Here is a 22,627-nt window from a genome sequence, read left to right as displayed (position 1 = left end):
TGCATTACCGAAATGCCTCTGAAGTGTCCCCACAGCCACTCAGTTCTGAACTCTCACCTACTGATCCCATTTGTCACCAAACCACATCAACTTCCAATCTCAATACCTTCCTCCAATGCGTCTGCCCAGCCACTGACCAAGCTCACCTCCCCTCTGACCAGCAACAGGAGTACAGACTCAGACACCAGCTCTGATTCACAAAACACGGCATTTCGCAACTGTTTACTCACGTCCATGCCAACAATATTACTCAAACGTGGTGGAGAGAAGAAGCCGTAGGGAGTAGTTTGGTTGGCCAAGAGCAGTGTTGGGAATCTAAAATTACAGGGAAAATCATGGCACATTCATTTTACTTAGTCCCAAATCTCTATCAGATGATGCTGAGCAGAAAGATTCTAAAATTGGCAGGGAGAAAGGAAAAGCTGCCTTAAAGTTTGGGCCATGCTAGGGGCTGCCTTCAAAGAGAAAGCAGAAGGAAAGAGAATGAGGTGGCATGCCTCTGAAAAGCTAGCATGATAAACACTGTCTGTGGGCAAGGATAAACACACAGAGAGAACAGGGGAAAGAAAAACGAATGGAAATGACTGCCAAAAAATATGAGAGTGAAAAAAACAAAAAGAAAGAGGAAGTAGAATTCATTATATAGAATTTAGAGGACAGCTTCTACAACACATTAAAATTAGAGGTGCTAGTTCCATTTGACTCGATCCAGCTCAGTTACGGGGCAGACCTGCCACAGCAGAGCACATTGCCTGGGTGCTGAAATGACACAGAAAAAAATCCTGCTCTCAAGGAGCCTGGCGCTGAGGAGACAGACCTCTCTTCCACCTGGGCTCTGCCGTACCCAGAGCCAAGTAAGAGTAAAATCAGAGTGTTCCAGGGGCAATGGAGAGGGGACCACGATTTTCACCAGGGGGTCTGAGAAACACAGTGGGCACGTCAAAGCAGGGGTGTCCAGGAGGAGGCAGTCCTGCACAGGCAAACAGGAACTCCTAAGGACTCACTCCTGCGGGACGCTGGTGTGAAAAGACCCCTGGTCTGAAGCACTTATTAACTCCCTGCAATCCCCCAATGAGCTTCTGAGGACGGGAGGGACCACTGTCCACCTGCTTTGTGAACGAGGTGACTTAGCTCTACCGCAGATCTCACCGTTACCTGTCCAAGGTCACTCAGTGAGGATGTGGTGACAAAGTGGTCAGGACAGGAGCCCTGCAAAGGACTTGAACAGACATGTCCCCAAAGAAGAGATACAAATGGCCAAAACGCATGAAAAGGCACTTAATATCATTAGCCATTAGGGGAATGCAAATCAAACCACAAGTCATACAACTTCATACCCATTAGGATGGCTGTTATTTTAACTTGGAAAAAAAGGAAAATACCAAGTATTGGAGAATATGCAGAGATATTGGAACTCCAGGGCATTGCTAGTGGGAATGTAAAATGATACAGCCACTGTGGAAAGCAATATGGCACTTCCTCAAAAAGTTAAACAAATATAGAATCACCATTTGACCTGGCAATCCCACTTCTAGCTACATACCCAAAGACGATGAAAAAAGGGTCACAAAGAGATGCTTGTGCACCAATGTTTACAGCACCATTATTCACAAACGCTGAAAGCTAGAAACAACTCGTGTCCAACAAATGCAGGGAAAAAATGTGGTACATATACACAATAGATTATTATTCAGGCATTAAGAAACGATGACACTGAAGGGATAGCAGGGAGACTGAGGGGGCAATTTGGGAGTGTGGCTGACCTGGGAGAACCCTCTGCACCACATGCAGCAGCCCTGGTGTGCAGAGGCCGAGGAAGTGAGCTGGCATGGAGGCATGGATCCCGTGGGAGAGCACGCAAGGGGGACTAGGAAGGAAGCCAGGCTGCATTCCTTGGGCGCGCTACCCTCACCAGTGCAGCCCCATGACCGGCGACTCACCCCACACCCCTGAAACCGTCACCCGCTCCCATTCCCCACGCTCCAGGTGCCCCCACCCCACCAGCCCTGCCCGATACCCCCACCCCAAGTGCAGCCAAACCCACCTCTCCTGCACCCCTCCCGAGCACTACCTCCCCCTCTCTGTTCCCTGCAGGCTGTTGTCAGTGCATAAAGGCTGTGGGCACTGACCTCCATACCTAGGCTTCCCCTGCCCCCCCCCACAATGTCGCACAGCCTCACCCCGCCCCCCCGAGCTCAGCACATCCATTTACGGCACTCCCAGGCCCACGCATGCACACGGGCCCCTGATCACATCATTCAGCTCTGGGAACTGCACTTTACAAGCAGTCCTAGAACCGTGCATGCACACAGCACTCAGCCTCACTTCCCAGCTCTGAGAAAGTGCTGACCTGCACAGCCGACTCAAATTTGCCCCCAATCCACGAAGGCATAACACAACCTGCTGCAACAGCTCTACACATGCACACAAAGGGCCCCGCGCCTTAGACCAGTGCACACCAGGATTACGCCCCCCTAGACCAGGGCACCCACACAGCTACATCCTCCCTGGCTGCTGGGTGCCCACGTTCACAAGAATCAGCACAACATCCCCAACCTGCACCTATAACTGCCCTGAAACAAATCACCACACTGAGTGCCGCACCCTGTGCCCTGCTCCCTGCTGTGCAACCATCCCACAAACACAAGGCCTTAGGCTGCTGATAGAAATCAACTCGCAAAACAAATCAATCAAGATATTTACATGCAACGAAGACCACAGAAGATCATAGAGCATATCACAATGCAGACAGATATAGCCCTGCCTAACAACCAAATTAAAACAACAGAGCAGACACCAAATCAGAACTAAACAAAGATATTCATACAACTCTACTTTATAAAATAAGTGGGATAGTAAATGACATAAGGGAAAGCAAGAAGACAGTAGAAGAGCACAAAGAGGAATCTGAAAGAACAAACAGAAAAATAGCTGAAATCACAGAAATTAAAGACTCTGTTGACCAAATAAAAAACATACTAGAGGCACCAGATTTGAAGAGACAAGAAAGAATAAGTGATATAGAGGACAGGATAATTGACTTCAAAGACTTAAAACAGCAAATGGCAAAAAAGATGGAAAAAAATTGATGAGAACTCAGGGAAATGATAGGCAAAACAAAGCGCACATATATGAGAATCACTGGTGTCCCAGAAGGAGAAGACAGGAGCAAAGGGCAAGGAAGAGTAGTTGAGGATGTAATGGCGGAAACTTCTCAACCCTCATAAAGGACATAAATATACAAGTCAAAGAAGCCCAGAGAACTCCAAACAGAATAAATCCAAACAGGCCTTCCCCAAGGCACATACTAATGAGTCTGTCAAATGTTGAAGAGAAGCAGAAAATCCTGAAAGCAGCAAGAGAAAAGCAATCTACCATATACACGGGAAATCTAATGAGACTGAGTTCAGACTACTCAACTAGCACCCTGGAGGCAAGAAAGCAGTGGTATGATATAGTCAATCCTGAAAGAGAAAGACTTCCAGCCAAAAATTCTGTACCCAGCCAAACTGTCCTTCAAAATTGAGAGAGAGATTAAAGTTTTCGCAGACAAAGAAGTCCTGAAAGAATGTGTCAATAAAGGATTTCTGCCAGCTGAAAAAAAAAAGACAGGAGAGAGAGGTCTGGAGGAGGGCACAGAATTGAGAGTACCACTAAGGGTAATTTAAAGAATACAAAGAGAAAGCGGGAAAAGAATATATAGATCTGAAAAATAAACTAAAAAAGATAAGATGGTGGAATAAAGAAATGCATTTTCAGTAATAACTCTGAATGTTAACAGACTAAACTTACCAATTAAAAGATACAGATTCAAACAACAGCTGTGAGTACAAGCACAAAAACAAACAAAAAAAAGATACAGATTGGCAGAATGGATTAAGAAACATAATCCGGCTATATGCTACTTATAAGAGATTCATCTTAAACACAAGGATACAAATTGATTGAAAGTGAAAGGATGGAAAAAGATTTTCCATCTAAATTGTAACCAAAAGAAAGCAGGAGCAGCTATACTAACATGGGACAAATAGACTTTAAATGTAAAGACATCATAAGAGACAAAGAAGGACACTATATACTAATTAAAGGGTCAATTCACCAAGAAGATATAACAATCATAAATGTTTATGCTCCCAACCAAGGAGCTCTAAAGCACAGGAGACAGATAATGGCAAAACTGAAGGGAGCGTTAGAGGTTTCAACAATAATAGTAGGAGACTTCAATACAACACTTTCCTCTGTAGATAGAACAACCAGACAGAAGATCAACAAGGAAATAGAGAAGTTAAATAACTTGATAAATGAATTAGACCTAACAGACATATATAGGTCATCGCACCCCAAAGCACAAGGTTATACATTCTTCTCTAGCGCTCATGGAACATTCTCTAGGATAGATCATATGCTGGGGCAAAAACAGGTCTTTATAAATTTAAAAATATGGGAATTATTCAAAGCACTTTCTCTGATCACAATGGGATGAAGCTGGATCTCAAATAACCACCAAAGAACGAGAACATTCACAAACATATGGAGATTAAATAACACACTCTTAAACAACCAGAGGGTCAGAGAAGAAATTGCTAGGGAAATCAGTAGCTATCTAGAGATAACTGAAAATGAGAGTACGACTTCAGAACTTATGGGATGCGGTAAAGGCTTTGCTGAGAGAGAAATTTATTGCCTTAAATGCCTATATTAAAAAACAAGAAAGAGCAAAAATCAAAGACTTAACAGCAAACCTGGAGGAACTTGAGAAAGAACAGCAAACTAACCCCAAAGCAAACAGAAGAAGAGAAATAACAAAGATTAAAGAAGAGATAAATGAATGGGAGAACAAAAGAATAACAGAAAGAATCAATAAGACCAAAAGTTGGTTCTTTGAGAGCAAGGCTGACAAAGAAAAAAAGTTGCAAATCAACAAAATCAGAAATGAGAAGGGGTGCGTTACCACAGACCCTGAAGAAATAAATCATATCAGGATACTATGAACAAGTATATGCCAACAAACTAGATTACTCAGATGAAATGGACAAATTCCTGGAGACATACACAAGCTATACTGACTCAGGAAGAACCAGAAGATCTCAACAAACCAATCACAAGTAAACAGATTCAATCAGTCATCAAAAATCTTCCTTCAAAGAAAAGCCCAGGGTCAGATGGCTTCACAGTGGAATTTTATCAAGCATTCCAGAAAGAACTAACACCAATCCTGCTCAAACTTTTCCAAAAAACTGAGGAAAAAGGAACTCTACCTAACTCATTTTATGAAGCTAATATCATTTTAATACCAAAACTGGGTAAAGATGCTATAAGAAAGGAAAACTACAGCCCAATCTCCCTAATGAGCACAGATGCAAAAATTTTCAATAAAATATTAGCAAATTGAATCCAACAGCACATTAAAAGAATTATACACCATGACCAAGTGGGGTTTACACCAAGAATGCAAGGATGGTTCAACACAACAAAATCAATTAATGTAATACAGCATATTAACAAATCCAAAGGAAAAAATCCCATGATCATCTCGTTTGGTGCTGAAAAAGCATTCAAAAAATTCAGCATCCTTTTCTAATAAAAACACTTCAAAAGACAAGAATCAAAGGTAACTAACTCAATATTATAAAAGGTAAACCGATAGCCAGCATTGTACTCAATGGAGAGAGACTAAAAGCCTTCCCTCTAACATCAGGTACAAGACAAGGATGCCCACTGTCACCATATATTATTCAACATTGTGCTAGAAGTTCTAGCTAGAGCAATCAGGCAGGACAAAGAAATAAAAGGCATCCAAATTGGAAAGGAAGAAGTAAAACTCTCATTATCTTCAGATAATATGATACTATACTTGGAAGATCCTGAGAAATCTACAGCAAAGTTACTTGAGCTAATAAACAAATTCAGCAAGGTGGTGGGATATAAAATTAATGTGCAAAAATCAGTAACAATTCTATACACAAGCAATGACCTAGCTGAGGAGTAAGTTAAGGAAAAAATTCCATTCAAAATAGCAACTAAAAAAATCAAATACTTAGGAATGAACTTAACTAAGGACGTAAAGGACTTGTACACAGAAAACAACATAACATTGCTAAAAGAAATCAAAGGAGATCTAAATAGGTGGAAAGGCATTCCCTGCTCATAGATAGGAAGGCTAAATATAGTTAAGATGTCAATTCTCCCTAAATTGATCTACAGATTCAACACAGTACCAATTAAAATTCCAAAAACATACTGTGAAGATTTGGAAAAGCTAACTGCCAAATTCATCTGGAAGGGAAAGAGACCCTGAATAGTTAAAAGCATCCTAGAAAAGAAGAACGAAGTGGGAGGATTAACACTCTCTGATTTTAACACCTATTATAAAGCCAGAGTGATCAAAACAGCACGGTACTGGCACACAGACAGAAGCACTGACCACTGGAATCGATTGAGAGTGCAGAAATAGACTACCAAATCTATGGTCAACTGATTTTTTACAAGGCCCCCAAATCCTCTGAACTGGAACAAAATAGTCTTTCCAATAATTGGGCATGGAAGAACTGGATATCAATAGCCAAGAGAATGAAAGAGGACCCCAATCTTAAACCCTACACAAAAATTAACTCAAAGTGGATCAAACACCTAAATACAAGAACTAGCACGATAAAGCTTCTAGAAGAAAATTCAGGGAAACATCTTCAAGACCTAGTAATAGGAGGAAGCTTCCTAAACTTTATACCCAAAGCACAAGACACAAATGAAAAAATAGATAAATGGAAACTCCTCAAAATCAAATGCTTCCACACCTCAAAAGACTTTGCCCAAGAGGTGAAGAGGCAGTCAACTCAATGGGAAAAAATATTTGGAAATCACGTATTAGACAAAGGTTTGCTTTCCTGTATATACAAAGAAAGCATACAACTCAACAATAAAAGAACAAACAACCCAATTATAAAATGGGCTAAAGATATGAATGGGCATTTTTCTGAAGAACAAATACAGATGGCTCAAAAGCACATGAAGAGATGCTCATTTTCACTGGCTATAAGGGGAATGCAGATCAAGACTACAATGAGATACCACCTCACACCTATAAGAATGGCTGCTATTAAACAAACAGGAAACTATAAATGTTGGAGAGGATGTGGAGAAACTGGGACACTTATGCATTGCTGGTGGGAATGTATAATGGTGCACCCGCTATGGAAAACTGTTTGATGGTTCGTTAGGATCTAAATATCCAGCTGTCTTATGACCCAGCAATAACACTACTTGGTATATACCCGGAAGAGCTGAAAGCAATGACAGAAACAGCCATTTGCACACCAATGTTCATAGCAGCATTATTTACAATCGCCAAAAGATGGAAAAAAACCAAATGCCCATCAACAGACAAGTGGATCAACAAAATATGGTATACACGTATGATGGAATATTATGCAGCAGTAAGGCAAAATGACGTCCTGAAGCACATGACAAGATGGATGAGCCTTGAGGACATAATACTGAGCAAAATTAGCAAGACACAAAAGGAAAGATACTGTATGATTCCACTTTTATGACCAGCATAAAGGTATAATCAGAGGCTTATAATATAGAATATAGGGGACTTAGAGATACATAGAAGCTAGAGATGGGTGAACCATTAGCTAATGAGGTTGAACTCCAATGTAAGGGAATAGATAGGCGCGAAGGTAATTCTCTAGTGGGTCTAGAAGTAACATTACCATATTGAAGATGAACAAGACTGAAGGGGTTATATAGACCTACGTATCCACTGACTCACACTAGAAATATGAATGAGTTCTCCTAAAGAATTACTTCAAACATATGATTCTCGTATAAAGAGTATTTAAGTTCAGGGTACAAGGGGAAAACTGCTATTGCATGCTATGAGCTATGCTCAAAAGGAAAACATCAGCACTATCACAGCAACAGCAGAGGTAAATAATGGAGGGAGGGACAGGAGTTAAGTTTAGATTTCTTATTTGGTGAGGGTGTGTTTATTGGTTTTCTGTCTCTTGGGAACAATGAAATGATCTAAAATTGAGAATGTTGATTGGCTTTGGGTCTTTTACATGATGCCCGATGAATGCATGTGGCTGAAGGATGAACTGAAGGAGAAGTAGAATGGCGAACAATAGTGTATACTTATGAACGAAGATTGTGCTGCTACAAAAAGGAACAAAGTCGTGAGGCATGCATCGATGTGAATAAACATGTGGGACATTTGGTGAGACAAAATAAGTCAGAAACAAAATAGCAACGGTATGGTCACCTTTAGAAAATGCTTATAAGAAAACAGGGGCCTAGACTGTAAGCTTTTAGAACAGATACATTAAGTCCGGAGTGATGATTATCATTTCTGGACTTTGAGAAGCTGTTTTATACATATAACCTGATATTTAGAGATAAGAACGAAGCTGATCAGGTTGGGGTCAAAGTAATTCAGAACATAGGGGTAAGGAAGACAGTGCCTATATTTTAAAACCACACATACTCTTTGAGACCAATAGAAAAAAGTTTTATTTGATCTGGAACTGAAATTATCTGTAGTGCATAATCTAATTCAACCTATCTGTAAAGCTCATTTCAACAACTGAAACACAGAGAGCAAAGAATAAGAAAGAGGTCCTTTAATCCTGTATAGATTACAGTAATACCTGGAAACATCCTAGAGTATACTAAGCAGATAATCAAAAAGTATTGGCAAAGTCCCCTGGGGGAGGGAACAGAGACTATGGAACTATTAAACCTTACCATCAGCTAAACCCTTGATATTGTGTCAAACTTTAGGGACACTCAAACCAATAGGCCATGCCCTCAATCATGAGGCTTACCCTTGTGAAGCTTATGTAGGTAACGGAGAACTTAGACTACCTATAGGAATGCCTAAGAGTTACTTCTGGAGGACCTCTATTGTTGCTCAGATGTGGCCTCAGTCTCTCTAAGCCCAACTCTGCAAGTGAAATCATTGCCCTCCCCCCTATGTGGGACATGACATCTAGGGGTGAAAGTCTCCCTGGCGATGTGGGAGAGGACTCCTAGGGATGAATCCAGACCTGGCACCATGGGATCAACAATTACATCCTGACCAAAAGGGGGAAAAGAAGTATAAATAATAAAGTTATCAGTGGCAGAGAGAGTTCGAGAGGCTACTTTGGAGGTTGCTCTTACACAAGCTTCAGGTAGACCTTGCTACCTATCATAACTTGCCAACCCTAACCAGGACCATTCTAGCCAATCCTAAAGAACACCTATGGCAATATATAAGATTCCACAAGGGTTCCATGCACCAGAGTAACTTGCCAGAAACCTACAACCTCCAGATGGGTTCCTGGTCCAGGTAAGACCTGAAACCTAGCCCAGCCTCCCCAGAACATCAAACAGTTTCATCTCCCTACCCCATGTTAGTGGAAGGGGGAGCATGCATAAAAAAAATTAATTTTTTTTAATTAAAAAAAGGAATAATTTTTTAAAGTTAAGAAAAAAAAAAGATAGACGTCTTGTATTCTCACTCCAAAGACTGAACTCCTAACCACTCAGCTGCACTGTCTCTAGCTCAGGACAAGCCAAAGTGAGAACAGGGAAGGGGAAGGGGGGGAATAGGAGGAAGGCAAAAATTCAGGTAAGAATCAGGACAGAGTGAAACAGGCTAGTTTTCCCTCTTGCGGTCTCACTATTTTGGGTCTAAATGAAAATGTGTGCAGGCTTACTCTCCAATGCACTGTGTCTACATGAAATGTAGTAAGCAGGGAAGTTAATAGGTGCATATGGGCACATACATATAAATACAGCTCTGCGTATTTTCCACAAGTACCAAAACAACTGATCTGTGTCACACCAATGAATTACACACTATCTTCTCTCCACTAAGAGGGCAAGCACTGTTATGAATAGAACATGCATTTAGAACAAGCTAAAACTATTGTCTTCCCCGATCGGTAAGCCACTGTGCTTAATTACCACAGAAAGAGCTTTTAAAAACAGGACTCTGATGCATCGCTGTTGGATATATCATTTTCTAAATTTCTGTGTATTTAAAACATTTTATAATTAAAAGTAGAATACTTAATGGTTAAAGGCACCTCATTTGCTCCACAAGGTTTAAACTTAAAGCTTTACTTATTCACCTGTGTATCATCAATAGTGTTTATCTTTTGCAAACTTCCAACTATTAGAAGAAAAAAAATATATATATATATGTACATATATCAAAGATTGAACTGGCTAAAGAAAACATGTACATATATCAAAGATTGAACTGGCTAAAGAAAACAAAAGTTAAAAATCCTATATGCATCGATTCCTGGCACATGCATCCCCCCCTCCCCCCCAAAAAAAAAAATTTAAAAATAAGCAAATAAAGCCAAACAAACAAAAATTCAACAAATGGTGCTGCAATGACAGGATAGTCACTCACACGGAAAAAGAATGTAATGTGACCCCCGCCACACAGCATACCAAAAAAAAAAAAAAAATCCTATATGCAACAATCTGGCTGTACATCCTATTCAAAGTTAAGATAACCCACAGTTTAGAGGGCTCCCACCTTGAGAAATTTCTGAAGTGTTACATTTTGGTCTTGGCATTTAAATTCTTGTACAAATGGTCACTGGTCATAAATAGTGCCCTGGCGAGTTCTTCCTAGATCTCTATTTCTTAAAGTGTGGGCCATTCTATCAAACTGGGGGCACCCAGGGTGTTGGTTAAAAATGCATAGTCCTGGGTCCCATCCCAGATATTCAGAGTCAGTAGAGTATTTTAACAAACTCCTCTGGTGATCGTGTTGCACATTCATGTTGGAGAGCCACCAACCTCCTCAAAACAGACCAAAACAGAAATAGCCAGAGGCATAACCAAAATCACTAGTGCCCGATTCCTTCAGTCCTCTAAACACCCTGGAACAACAGCACAATTTGGGGAGAAGCCAAGTTAGAGCCACAGGCAAACTGTCTGGGTTGCAGCCCGCCCATCCTTGCCTCATTGCTTGGAAATTCCAGAGTGCCCAGGGGTCACCCAACACTGAGTGTCCCACCCCTCAAGCCCCATGCACAGTACCCATGGGCTGGGGCAATGACAAAGTGAGTTTAGGCAGTGAAAGCCCATCTAGATTGGTTAGAGATGCAGGGAGAGTGAAGATGCCCACGGCATTCACCCAGAGAGAGTGTGGCAGCAGTGACCTTCCAGGCAGCCTCCGGCAGCACAAAGAACAACGAACTAAGAGTCAAACAGTAGAAGGCTGAGCAGGGCCCCTAATTTGGAAAGGGATTAACAAATAATGCCTCACCTACCCACACAGGATGTGAAGATCAAGGCTCCAAAGCACTGCCCAAATTACCCTCACCCATCAGCAGCTCCCCTTTGCGTGATGTGGTCTTGGTGAGTGTTCAAAGTGTGGCCACACCACCCTAACACGCATTGCCCCGGTCCGCTGCTTGGAAGGACTTGGAAGCAAAATCAGCATTTTAGGAAAATGTAATTCGCACTCCCAAGCACGTTTGAGCATGTCTGGAATATCCAAGACAACAAATAACAGGATCAGAAACAGCAAGAGCCTGTGGTTGCAAAAGGCCCTTCCAACTAAGGGCAAAGTGTTAGTGGGCAGCAAAAAACTCTTAACACATGGGGAAGGAGGAGGGGCAGGCGCTGTGCTCAGACCCGTCCGCGGGTTAGAGGAAGGCTCCACCATGAAGGCTTCACTACTATCAAAACGCAGAATTTATGGCTCCTAAACATTTATCCTAGCCAATGCTGAGAACACATATTTGACCCATTGTGAACCTGACCTTTGGATCCCTCACCCTTTGCCCAATCTGTCGGTGCCGCATGACGAGATCTTCCAGCCAACCCTGCCAGCCAACCCTGCCGACCTCAGCTCCCTGCCCCAGGGCTGGAGCCGCCCTCCCGCCGGCTGCCACGGTGAACTGCCCTGCGGACCCACTGGCAGAGCAGCTGTCGATAGCCACAGCAGATGTAAGAGGAACGTGTAATCATCTGGCCCAACACCCAAGCTGGGCCAGTGCAGCGCCAAGCCCAAGGGGTCGAGGGCAAGGCCAAGAGCGTCCGTCCAGGTCACCTGGCAGCCCAGCCCCATCCCACGTCCTGCTCGGGATGCCATCTGCTGGGACATCCCTGAGCGCCAAGGGTGCACACATGACTGTGTTGCTTCTGTATATGATTTAAGGAAAGTTTCTAGGATCAGGTTTTGTTTTCAAAGCAGCATGGGCTGCATGCCAGTGGAAAAGCAATGGAATATCGATTTTCTCTTTCTTGTTAAGGAGAGAACAAGTCATCTATGCACCATGAGTTGAGTAAAAACAGACCCTGCACTCCCTGCAGCTGGCTGCATTTCTCCTCTATTCATAGGAGCTGGCGCATGGTAAACGCTAAGCAGATAGCTGTGAAATAAATGAAAGAACCAGCCGTGCATTTGTATGGCGGGGTGCAACATGCCAGGCACCCGCTCTGGATTCGTATCTGCCATCTTGCCTCTTCCACCCACCTCGCCCTGCCAGCCTGGCCCCACTCTTACCTCTCCTTTACTCCTCTGTGTTGTCCAGTCCCATGCCCATAGCCAGTCTCCTCTTTAAAGCCTAGCCCACTTTAATGTCTCTCTCTGAACCACACTCCCCCTGAGAGGGGAAGAAAAAGACTGGAAAAACCAATCAGAGGATGCATTTGCTTTGGACAGTGTGGAGGGAATGCAAAAGTGGGAGAAGACAAAAACTGTATACAGCAGGCATTTAACCCCTGACTCAGGAGACCAAGTCCTTAACCTACAAAGCCTCCCTATAAACGTTAACTGTCAGGAAAGAGAAACAAACGTGGTACCATCTGTTTTGCCCAAAACAGCTATCACTATCAACATTCACCCATATTTAATGGCCAGAATGACTTCAAGTTCCAGAGACCCGCACACAAAGGGTGTCTGGAAAAATAACATTGACATGCAATGGGCATCTCTACCTACAGGCCTGCGGACCCCCTGGGCAGAGGCACACATCCATTCTTTGCTACTGTGTAGGGCTGCTGCCTGCCTGTTCACATCTCTCTGATTTGCATTAAGGTTCACTGAATGTCCAGTCTTCAGAAGCATTTGCCCGTGACTCATTTATATTAAGTTTCCATCAACTAAAAAACAATCCAGACTGGCTCTAAGGGGAACCGACTTTTCCTCACTGGATTAAGCAAATGCAGAACAACATGAGTCCATCAAATGTCTCACGCAGAAATATATTCCTACATCAGCTGGGCACCGTCTACATAAGCTGAAACTCTCCAGCATAACCTTTAAACCAGCCTCAAAATACCATGACAACTGGAAGGTGTCCTGGGCTACACATTTAAATGAGCAAGCAAATTTTATTATGCATCCTATCTTGAGGGGGAACTTCATATTCACACGTCACTGGTTTTTGTATTTTTATATGTAATAAACCAAAACCAAGTGCAATTGTTCAATCTCAGCTTAATAAGGAAGTGAGAGGAGAACAGAGACCACACATGAGGTTATTTTGAGATCTAAATAGCACTAATATTCACTGAAGTAGTTATAATCACAAAAATTTATGTTGGGAATTTTTTCCATTTATAAACTGGGAATTTCCCCCCTAAGCAGCAAGCTTTTACACAAAGAGAACTGAAGAGAAACAAACAATTGTATATTTAGTTAAAGTTCTTTTAAAATAAATCATATAGGGATGGAAAACAACCCAAACTACTTTATTAGCTGAGATATAAAAAGGTATCCATAGCCACATTACTTAAAAAAAAAAAAAAAAAAGACAGCTGGGGAAACATGCATAGAGAAAGAAAACAACCAAGTAATAGATAAATGAGATGGGGCTTACTTGGCTTGCTTCAATAATAAACTCTAAGAACCTGTTAAGATTTCATCAAGGCTTATATACCCGTTCTCTTTCACTATGATACTTACAACCATCCTGCAAGGTAGGAAAAGTTTTAGTACTGTCATTTGTGAACAGCAAAAATAGTCAGAAAGGTCAAGTGAATTCCCTAAGGCCACACAGCTAGCAAGGGATTTGGGATTTGAACTCAGATCCTCTGTACCCAGGGGCCAGGAGTCTTTCCTGGCATTACACAGTTCAGACACAGAGCAAAGGCTTTCCCAGTTGTACCATCTTAAGGCAGCAGACCCCCTCATCTCTCTGGCTCTCCCAGACACACACAAACACACATCAAACAAGTTCCCTGCCGAAAAATATCCATCTAGCAGATGCATTCCTTTGGGTTGAGTACTGACCTACCCCAGTACCACTTTCAAAAATATAACTATTCCTGAAAGAAGTGAGGATTTAAGTTTTTAGCATTTGGGCCTGAATTTATCTATTTACTGAGCAAGTCTAAGACTGGACGCTGAGAACACATGGAAAAGGAAAGAGAGGACGCATTGCTGAAATCCTAGTGCTGTCAGAGGGCTACCTTACAGGAACTGGAAGGGTTAACTTGAACCAAAACTAGGGGCATTAGTTGTAGGTATTCTGAGACCAAACCAGGGCAGCAACTTCCTCCAGAGATCTGCAGTAACTGTTCAACCCTCACTTTCCTGGCGGCTGCGCCTTCCACAGCCTCTCTTTCAGGATCACCAGAAGGGGAAACGCTACCCTTGCCTCCCTGGGGAATAGCTGTGAGGCAATTCCTCAAAATTTTAATGCTCTCCTTCTAGAGCCTAGAACATCTCTGGATTCCTCAAATCCCTGAGGATGGGAGACTATCTTCTTTTCCAATAGGGCAGCCAATTGCATCATTTGTCCAGCAAACTTCTGAAAGCCAACGAGCACTTCCTGTGCATTGTCTGAAAAACCCTGTCCTGTGGTTTTAGTCTGTACACAGTCCTACCCCACCGCAGCAGTGCTGTCAAGGGTGTGTTACCTCCCCATGACTGCTGAACCATGTCATATCAGGTTTTGGGCAGGGAGAGGAGGAAGTAATTTGACCAGAGCCATTCTAAACTCAGAGGAGAATGCTGATGCACCACTGTCAAGTGAATGGAAGAATTCAAGTATTGAAAAAATATTACTTAATCTAAAATGCCTATAACCCTGAGCATTTCTGATCTAGTGGTTTGAGTTCAATAATCAAGAAGCTGATAAGTGCATTCATGTCTGCGAATGTCTTCTGGATCATGGCCAAATCTTAACCTATCGGTACACTCCTTTTTACAAAATTACAGACACTACTGCCAAAGCACCCCTGTCTCCTGCAAGATTTAAAGGTATTTTTCCACAGGCAAGTTTTCTGGAATGGTGTAGTTTTTTTGTTTTGTTTTTTTCATCCACCAGTATTTTAAAATCCAAACTGTTTATAAGACGAATTATTATGCTGACTACAAATAAGCGGCCGAAATTTTGAACAATTCCAATCCACGAAGTGATGACTCAAGCTCTCTGCAGAGAGCATCTAAGTATGCTCAACTTTTCCTAAGTGGAAACATAAGATTTCTTTATCTCCAAATAGTGCCATACTTAGCATCAAGTTGTCAAAAGGAGACTCAAAATACATTTTAACTTAATCCTGAACTTCAAAACGCATAGCAGGAATATTTTCTGATGTTCCCAGATCTGTATGCACCATTAAGGTATTTTCCTAAACCTAAAATACCACTAATCATGTGCATTAACTTTTGAGGGGCACTGCAGGAAACCTCCCAGGTCAGTTTTGAAGTGGGGTACAGCAGTGCAACCTAGAAAAAGTCCAGGGATTAGGGGTGGAGGATTTTCAAAAAACTTTAAAAACTACTGATGTTTTAGTTCAGAATAGGAGCCCCCAACTTTCCTTTCCATCACCTTAAAAAAGTCTCATTTTGTTGGCATCCATATTTAAATTAATTGCACTGGTTCTCCATATGGAGCATCCTCAAATGGGTTGTCTTCCTAGCTCCAGATCCACAGGTGGACAGAGTAACTGAAACCTCAGTTGAGCGCTGGGGACTCAAGAGTGCAGGGCAGGCGTCCCTAGGAGGCACTGCTGTAGGCGCTGATATCATAATTACCCTCACCCAAAAAAGCCCTTCCTGGGTGCTAATGGAGGCTGCAGGTAATGGGGTAAAGTGAATTTCTGACCTGAATTCCTCCAAGGCAGCATTAGCCTCTAGAAGTGGCCCCTGTGGGACCGCCACCTCCACCACCACCCTCACGTGGAGACCCCCCACTTCGCCTCTGACCCGTGTGAACCTGGCAACTTACGTTTCGTGCACCTCTGGGAGCCCGGGGCCTGACTCCAGCCGTGGCAGCACTGCCCTCCGCAAACATTGACCCTGAAACGAAGCAACACCTCTGAGCCCCGCGGCAGCAACGCCCCCTTCCCAGGGAAGGGGTGGGAGGTCCTGAAAGCCCACCCTCCTGTTTCCGCATTCCTCAGCTTCCGAGAGCCCAAGGATGCCCAACCCAAGAACGGGAACAGCCAAATATCAGGGGAGGAAAGGGGAACCCAAAAGCCCTGCAGGGCCCAGCACTGTCCGGGAAGGGAAAAGGAGATCCAAATACATTTTTTTTTAACCCAAAATTAAACTAGAGCCAAGCTGACTTTTGTATATTATTTGGGCCCGGAACTGAAATGGAAATTGAACCTCAGAGTGCACGTCCAAAAGACGGGGGGGGGGGGGGGGGCACAACGCCTGAAACCAACCCTGGGTGGGGGGAGCCAATTGATCAAAACCAGTTCACCCCCACAACCCCAATCTGTGATAAACTGGGGGAAGGGGTGGGGGTGAGCAGAGAGGGAGGATGCCTAGGAACGTGAGTGCCGAGTTCCTTACCCCGCCCCCTCCTCGGCCCCAGAGATAGCAATACCCCACAGGTGCAGGGAAGCCCACCGAGTCTCGGATGCTAAAAAGTTCCAGCCCACAGAACAGGAGGCAGATCTTCACAGCCAGCCCGCCCCAAAGCACTTTCTCTCTTTTTTTTTTTTTTTTTCCATTAGCTAGAATAAAAATTAACCCCGAGCTGCAGAAAGAAGTTTAACCGGCGCTGCGGGATTAAGCTGCGGTGACTTCAGGTGTCCGCCCACCTTCCAGCCCTTAGGCCTGCACGCTGGGGGTTTCGTTAACCCCCAGGCAGAAACGCCCTTTGCGGCGCCCCGCAGCTCGGTAACAATGCCCTGCAATTTCATCCTCGCTGAAAGTCACCGGGCTCCCGCGCTCGCAGCGCCGGCAGAGGCGGGGAGGACAGAGCGGCCCCACCGAGCACCGCGCCCTGGGGCCACAGCCGGGATCCGGGCGGCCCTGACCCCGCGGGGCCCGGCGCGGGCGGCGCGCGCAGGGCGGGAGGCCGGGGGTGGGGACTCACCCCTGCAGCTGCTGCTTCTGGCGAACCTGCAGCCCGGAGCCCCCGGCGCCCGGAGTCTCCCGCTGCACTTTGGAGCGCGCGACTTGCCGGCCTTGTCTGGCGAACGGGGTGGCCGCCGGGTGACCGCCAGCCTTGGGGTGGAGCGGCCCGCCGGGGCCCCCCGGACGCGCCGGCTCCACCGGCGGGGGCCGGAGTCCCCGCAGGGCCGCGCCGCCGGGCCGACTGGTGCGCCGGGGCCGCTCCGGGGGGCCACCCGGGGAGGCGCGGCTGGGGGCGCCGGCGCCCGCCGAGCTGCCGCTGTACCTGGCGTCGAGCGCGACGTTGAAGGTCCGCGGGCGCGGGGGTCCGCCCAGGGACAAGGCGCCCGCCGCCAGGCCGGGCCCCGGGCGCACCACGTACGTGATCCTCCGCACCCGGCCGTGCGCCGACGACGCCAGCAGCCCGGCCCAGAGCAGGAGCCCCCACCTGAGCCAGGCCCCCGCCATCGCGGGCCCCGAGCCGGCGCGCCTCGCCTCGCGCGCGCGCTCCGGCCCCCGCCCCCGGCCGTGCGGCTCGCCTGCTGCGGGAGCCCTCGCGCTGCTCCCCCTGGAAGTGGCGAGCGCCCGGGCACAGCGAGGAAGAGGAGGAACCCACGGTTTGCAAGGGAGGAAGTCCTGCGGGCGTTTGCGCGGCCCCAGACCCCGCTCGAAAGTGGCGGGGAGGAGGGGGCGGGAGTGGGGGTGGGGAGCGCGGAGCCCGGGAGGGGAGGGAGGGGCGTGGGGGGCTCGGATTGGGGGGAAGGTGGGAGCCGGGCGCGCAAGGTGAGGGTTCGCCCGCCGAACCCGGAGTGGGGGTTAGGGGGTCGCCGCGCCCGCCAGCCGGCGAGGGTGGGCGAGGACGAGCGGGCGCGCGCGCTGCGCCACGAGCAGCCCCGGCTGCAGAGTCTTTAAAAAAGTTTCTGTCGGCCGTGGAAGCGAGTGTCAGATCTGAACAGCCAATCTCCGGCAGACGTGACGTCAGGCAGTAGCTCCTAATTGGGGGAACCGAGAGCCGGGGCCGGGGAGGGCGCCGCCACCCTCCGCATCCACAAAGGTTGGCAGTGCGGGGTCAGAAAGGCCACGCCGCCCAACCCCGCGTCCGAGGAGAGGACAAAGGGCTCGGCCAAGTCCCTGCATGGCTCGGCCAAGTCCCTGCATGGCTCTCCTTCTAGGACTCCCACGGGACCGGTCTGAACGCTGTCCGAGCCATGTTCACTGGAATACCTGCTGCGGGCACTGGGTTCAAATACCAAATCGGGCCCTGGAAGGGACTGTCCCGGGCACGCCGCGCTCCGGCTCCGAAAGCGTTTGGATGCTTCTCTTTGGGGCTGTGCGCTGGCGTGACTGTCTCGGGTCTGCACCCTCTGGGACCCTGCTCCTCGCCGGGCGCGTCCCGCAGCGCGGGCCGGGCAGCAGGGGGCGCCCGCGTGGACCGAGAAAGGCGCAGCGGCAGCCCCTAGAGCTTTAGGATGGGGAGAGAGCGTTAGGGATCCATGGCAACCCCTAGCCACTATTAGTATTTAAAAAAAAAAGTGTCAGCCTGTTCCGTGGACCCCTTTCCGAAAAGGTCACACTGGAGTCATGGTGCTCTTTGGGGAAAACTGGGAAATTATGGTATTTATTCCTAGCAGTTGAACTTAAAGACCGTGTCACCGGCAGAATGCAGGATTTTACTATATGAATGCAATAGAAAACCCAGGGTTATTGCAGCTTTTTTTTTTTAAGTCATTGCTAAGAATAATGCTGTTTTCTAAGTTTGGGTTATTGTTGATGTTTATTTATGGCTTATCCTTTGGTTATCTGCCTGCGTTGGTTAGTAGACAGCTGGTAGCAGGTGACAATGGTTTAGGAAGTATTAATGGAAAAATGATTTAAAGGAGGAAATGTAATCCATTAATTTTTCTTTTTTTTCTGTACCCTGGAGAAAGACCTCCACTATTTGGTTTGGCGGCTGCCGGAGTACCAAGTTTCCTGTGAGAACCCAGTCCCAGAGCCACTGTTGTAGATAAATAGTACTGGATGGGAGGGAAAGGGCCTCGTGGCTGTCCTAACACCAGCTGCTAGTTGGCCTCCAGGCCACAGGCAGTTCAGTTCCCCTTTCTGAACCTCAGCCTTCTCCTCCCTAACACAGAGGCACTGCGTCAAAAGTACCCTCCAGCCCTAACGTTTTGTAGCTCGGCAAACAGTCAGGGTCCCTCTGGACAGGCTCAGCGAGGTCATTCTAAAACATTCTCGAACAGCCTCTGAACCAGGCCAATAGTAACCAGCTGGGGAGTCTGAGGAGGGGAGCCAGGGAAAGACCTGCCTCCCAGCCCTGGGTTCTAAGTGATGGTCTAGAGGGCAGCCTGCTGCTCACAAAGCATAACCCCTTCCTCTTAGAGAAACTTCCTATCTGGTCAGAGAGTCAAGGTGTAAATAAATGAAAGCTTTTAAAGAAGATAAGCAGCAACAACCAAATTAAGCAACACTTTGAGATAATAATAGAAGTCCTCCCAAGGCAGGACCGGACTTGCAGGATGCCAATATCACAGACCAAACCATAACTCACAACGTGGAGGGGAATCCTTCACACCCACAGCAGCCATCCCTCTCAGGTGGGGATGATATGGCAGCAGCTGAAGCTTATGAGGTTGGGTGGGGGGACGAGGGGGAGTAGCTAGATCTGGAAGAGCTAATGACGTTGCAAAAACCTAGGACCAGAGAGAAGTGTCAGACAAGTGAAAGCTCGGGAATAGTAAAGGACCACATCACCTACAGCTCCAGACTTCATGGGCACTCTCACAAACCAGGTGGATGGCAGACACCAAAGTCGTTGTCAAGCAGTGAGAGGCAGTGGCGGATGGAGGGCAGAGCCTGGACTGGGAATCGGGACAGCTGGGGTTCCAGTGCTGTGGTTTCACTTCTCAGGGGAACTTAAGTCTTTCACCTCTCTGTGCCTCGGTTTCCTAAAGGCTTAGGTGTCTGCCCAAGGTCCCTGTATTTGAGAACTGCCATTACCTTTACCAGGCTTTGTGGCTTTGCAGAAAAATGTTTTCTACCATTAGAAATACCTAATACAACCTTCCTTTCTTTTCAGCCACAGCGATGCAGATATGGGCATTTCACCCCAATCTTCAACCTGATTACAGTCTGGCTTATGGCAGATTTGGATTTATTCTAATCGGATCATCTGTGAAATGTATCCACAGGAAAAATCTCTCGTGTGAATGTTAATCCCATCCCTGAACGGCCATACACGTGTCTTATATGTGTGTGTGTATGCAGCCATGGGTGTGCAAATACACAACACAGGAGCAAGAGTCTCCAGTGAGAGGACCAGCACAATCACAGCATTCCACATAAGTCTCTTGCTATTTACATAACTAGCAAGAGAACCCTTTTAACATGTCATGCACCCCACGTACTCTTGTGTGGTAGTTGCTCATCTAAAACAATGAAATCATGAAGATTCTGAAATTGAAAGCCCAGTTCCTGTCAGGCCTGCAGACCAGTCTTAGCCAAGTCGAGAACCAGTTTAATGCCATGGAGCCTAGATCCAAATCCCCTGGGGTTCAGGTCCGTTTATGTTGGCAGGACACAGCTTCCTGGTTCAAAAAACAAGTCTTTAAAGATCTCATAAAACTTCTTGGACTTCAGATGGTTTTTACCAAACAATACTCAAATGAGCTAAGTGTAAATGAATCAGAAAAGAGGATTATGTTTCCCATAAAAACTCATGGGTTTGAGGATTTAGGGGAAGAAAGAAAGACCGGCAAATGCCAAACATTTTAAAGCGCTTTGAGAACATTAGTCAAACTCAGAATGCAGCCAGGTTCCCTCATCCCTACACTTTATGAGTTTTGTAATTGAAAATCTTTTCCTACTTATAAGATCAACTACAAATCAGATTTAGTGTCTGTGATCAGAACTGCTTTTGCCCCGTCTGTCTGTAATCAGAACCGTTTCTGCCCCTGTCTGTCTGTCTGTGATCAGAACCGCTTCTGCCCCGTCTGTCTGTCTGTCTGTGATCAGAACCGCTTCTGCCCCTGTCTGTCTGTCTGTGATCAGAACCGCTTCTGCCTCTGTCTGTCTGTCTGTCTGTGATCAGAACCGCTTCTGCCCCTGTCTGTCTGTCTGTCTGTGATCAGAACTGCTTCTGCCCCTGTCTGTCTGCTTCAAGACACAATCCTCTTATAGTTTCACCAGGAAATTCTTAGAAAGAGAAAGGGACAGAAAAGAGAGAAACAGGAAGTCCGTAGATTGCATATAGAAGGAAGAGAGAGAGAAAATGAGAGATGGAAAGGAAAGGGAGAAGGAGAAAAACAGTAGAGAGAAAGTGTGAATAAGAAAACAGTGCAGTAGAAGCAGGCACAAAAGGAGGTGGGGAGAAGTAAAAAAGGAGAGCAGTGAATTGAAGGAAGAAGGGGAGGAGAAATGGATGAACGAAGAAGGGAGTAGACAGAGAACCAGGAGGAAGGGAAAAGTGGAACGTAGGAAGAGAAAGAATTAACACACAGAATCTGTGGGTCAGTGTCCTCAGGCAGCTCACTAGGGTTCTGACAGCCATTTCTGAACATCTAGCTGCGATCTGAACATCAGCGGGTCCGAGTTTGGACCAGAAATAAACTTGTCACCTTAGGAGGTGTTAGAACAGGGTGGCTGGCCGGCCACCCTACAAGTCATACAAAGAAGTAGAGACAGGAAGTCCGTGCTTCTCCCACACAAGCAGGAGGCCAGCGACTGAACCTCCGTCTCGTCTCGAGCCAGCTAGCAAACAGGTACTTTATTTATTCTAGCCGTCCTCTCTCCTTGCTCTTTAACCATTTCATCAAAAAGTGTGCTGGAGGCGGGGGCGGGATTTGAGATGTGGGACTCAGCTTCCATGAGAAACAACCTGAAGCCTTATCAAGGAAGAATTAAAGCAGAGACTCGTCCGATGAAGAGAGCGTGTTTGTCTGCTAAGATGTCTGAGTGTGATGGAGATTTTGCTGTTTTGCAGAGAAAAATGAGGTGCCTCCTAGAATTGAACAGCAAGTACAACTGGGGTTTGCCCCAACATTTCCCTTCTCTTTAAAGTTTCAGGTTCAAAATGTAAATGCTTTTTTAGTTATCATCCAACAAACATTTATTGAATAACCAGAGGGCCTGCAGCTAGCCTATATAGAACCTGACAGCAAATTAAAAACAGACTTCCATTCTAGTTGGAGAAATTAAAAATAAATTCCTGTTTGGACTGCAGCCCACTATTGGCCCTGTGCCAGCAAGTGCCTTTGTGTGGGTTCTGGGTGCCTGCCAATGGCAGGACAGACCTGTCCACATGGAGTTTACAGTCTA

General features: G+C 45.9%; 1 protein-coding gene across 6 annotated transcripts in view; it reads right to left on the bottom strand.

Moving 5' to 3' along the window:
• LTBP1 (latent transforming growth factor beta binding protein 1) overlaps nt 1-17,782 on the bottom strand; it is a 471,389-nt gene extending 453,607 nt beyond the window's left edge. For all 6 annotated transcript variants that reach the window (XM_077135032.1, XM_077135035.1, XM_077135033.1 and 3 more), the window contains exons 1-2: nt 17,298-17,782; nt 16,197-16,267 (exon numbers count right to left, since the gene is read on the bottom strand). In XM_077135032.1, coding sequence (XP_076991147.1) covers nt 16,197-16,267; nt 17,298-17,782 — 556 coding nt within the window. The remainder of the gene's footprint in view (nt 1-16,196; nt 16,268-17,297) is intronic.
• Nucleotides 17,783-22,627: the final 4,845 nt, after the last annotated feature.

This window comes from Tamandua tetradactyla, chromosome 17, assembly GCF_023851605.1.
Source record: "Tamandua tetradactyla isolate mTamTet1 chromosome 17, mTamTet1.pri, whole genome shotgun sequence".
NCBI classification, from domain to species: Eukaryota; Metazoa; Chordata; class Mammalia; order Pilosa; family Myrmecophagidae; genus Tamandua; species Tamandua tetradactyla.
Note: the sequence above shows the minus strand (reverse complement) of the source record. Positions and strands in the feature narration are given on the sequence as shown.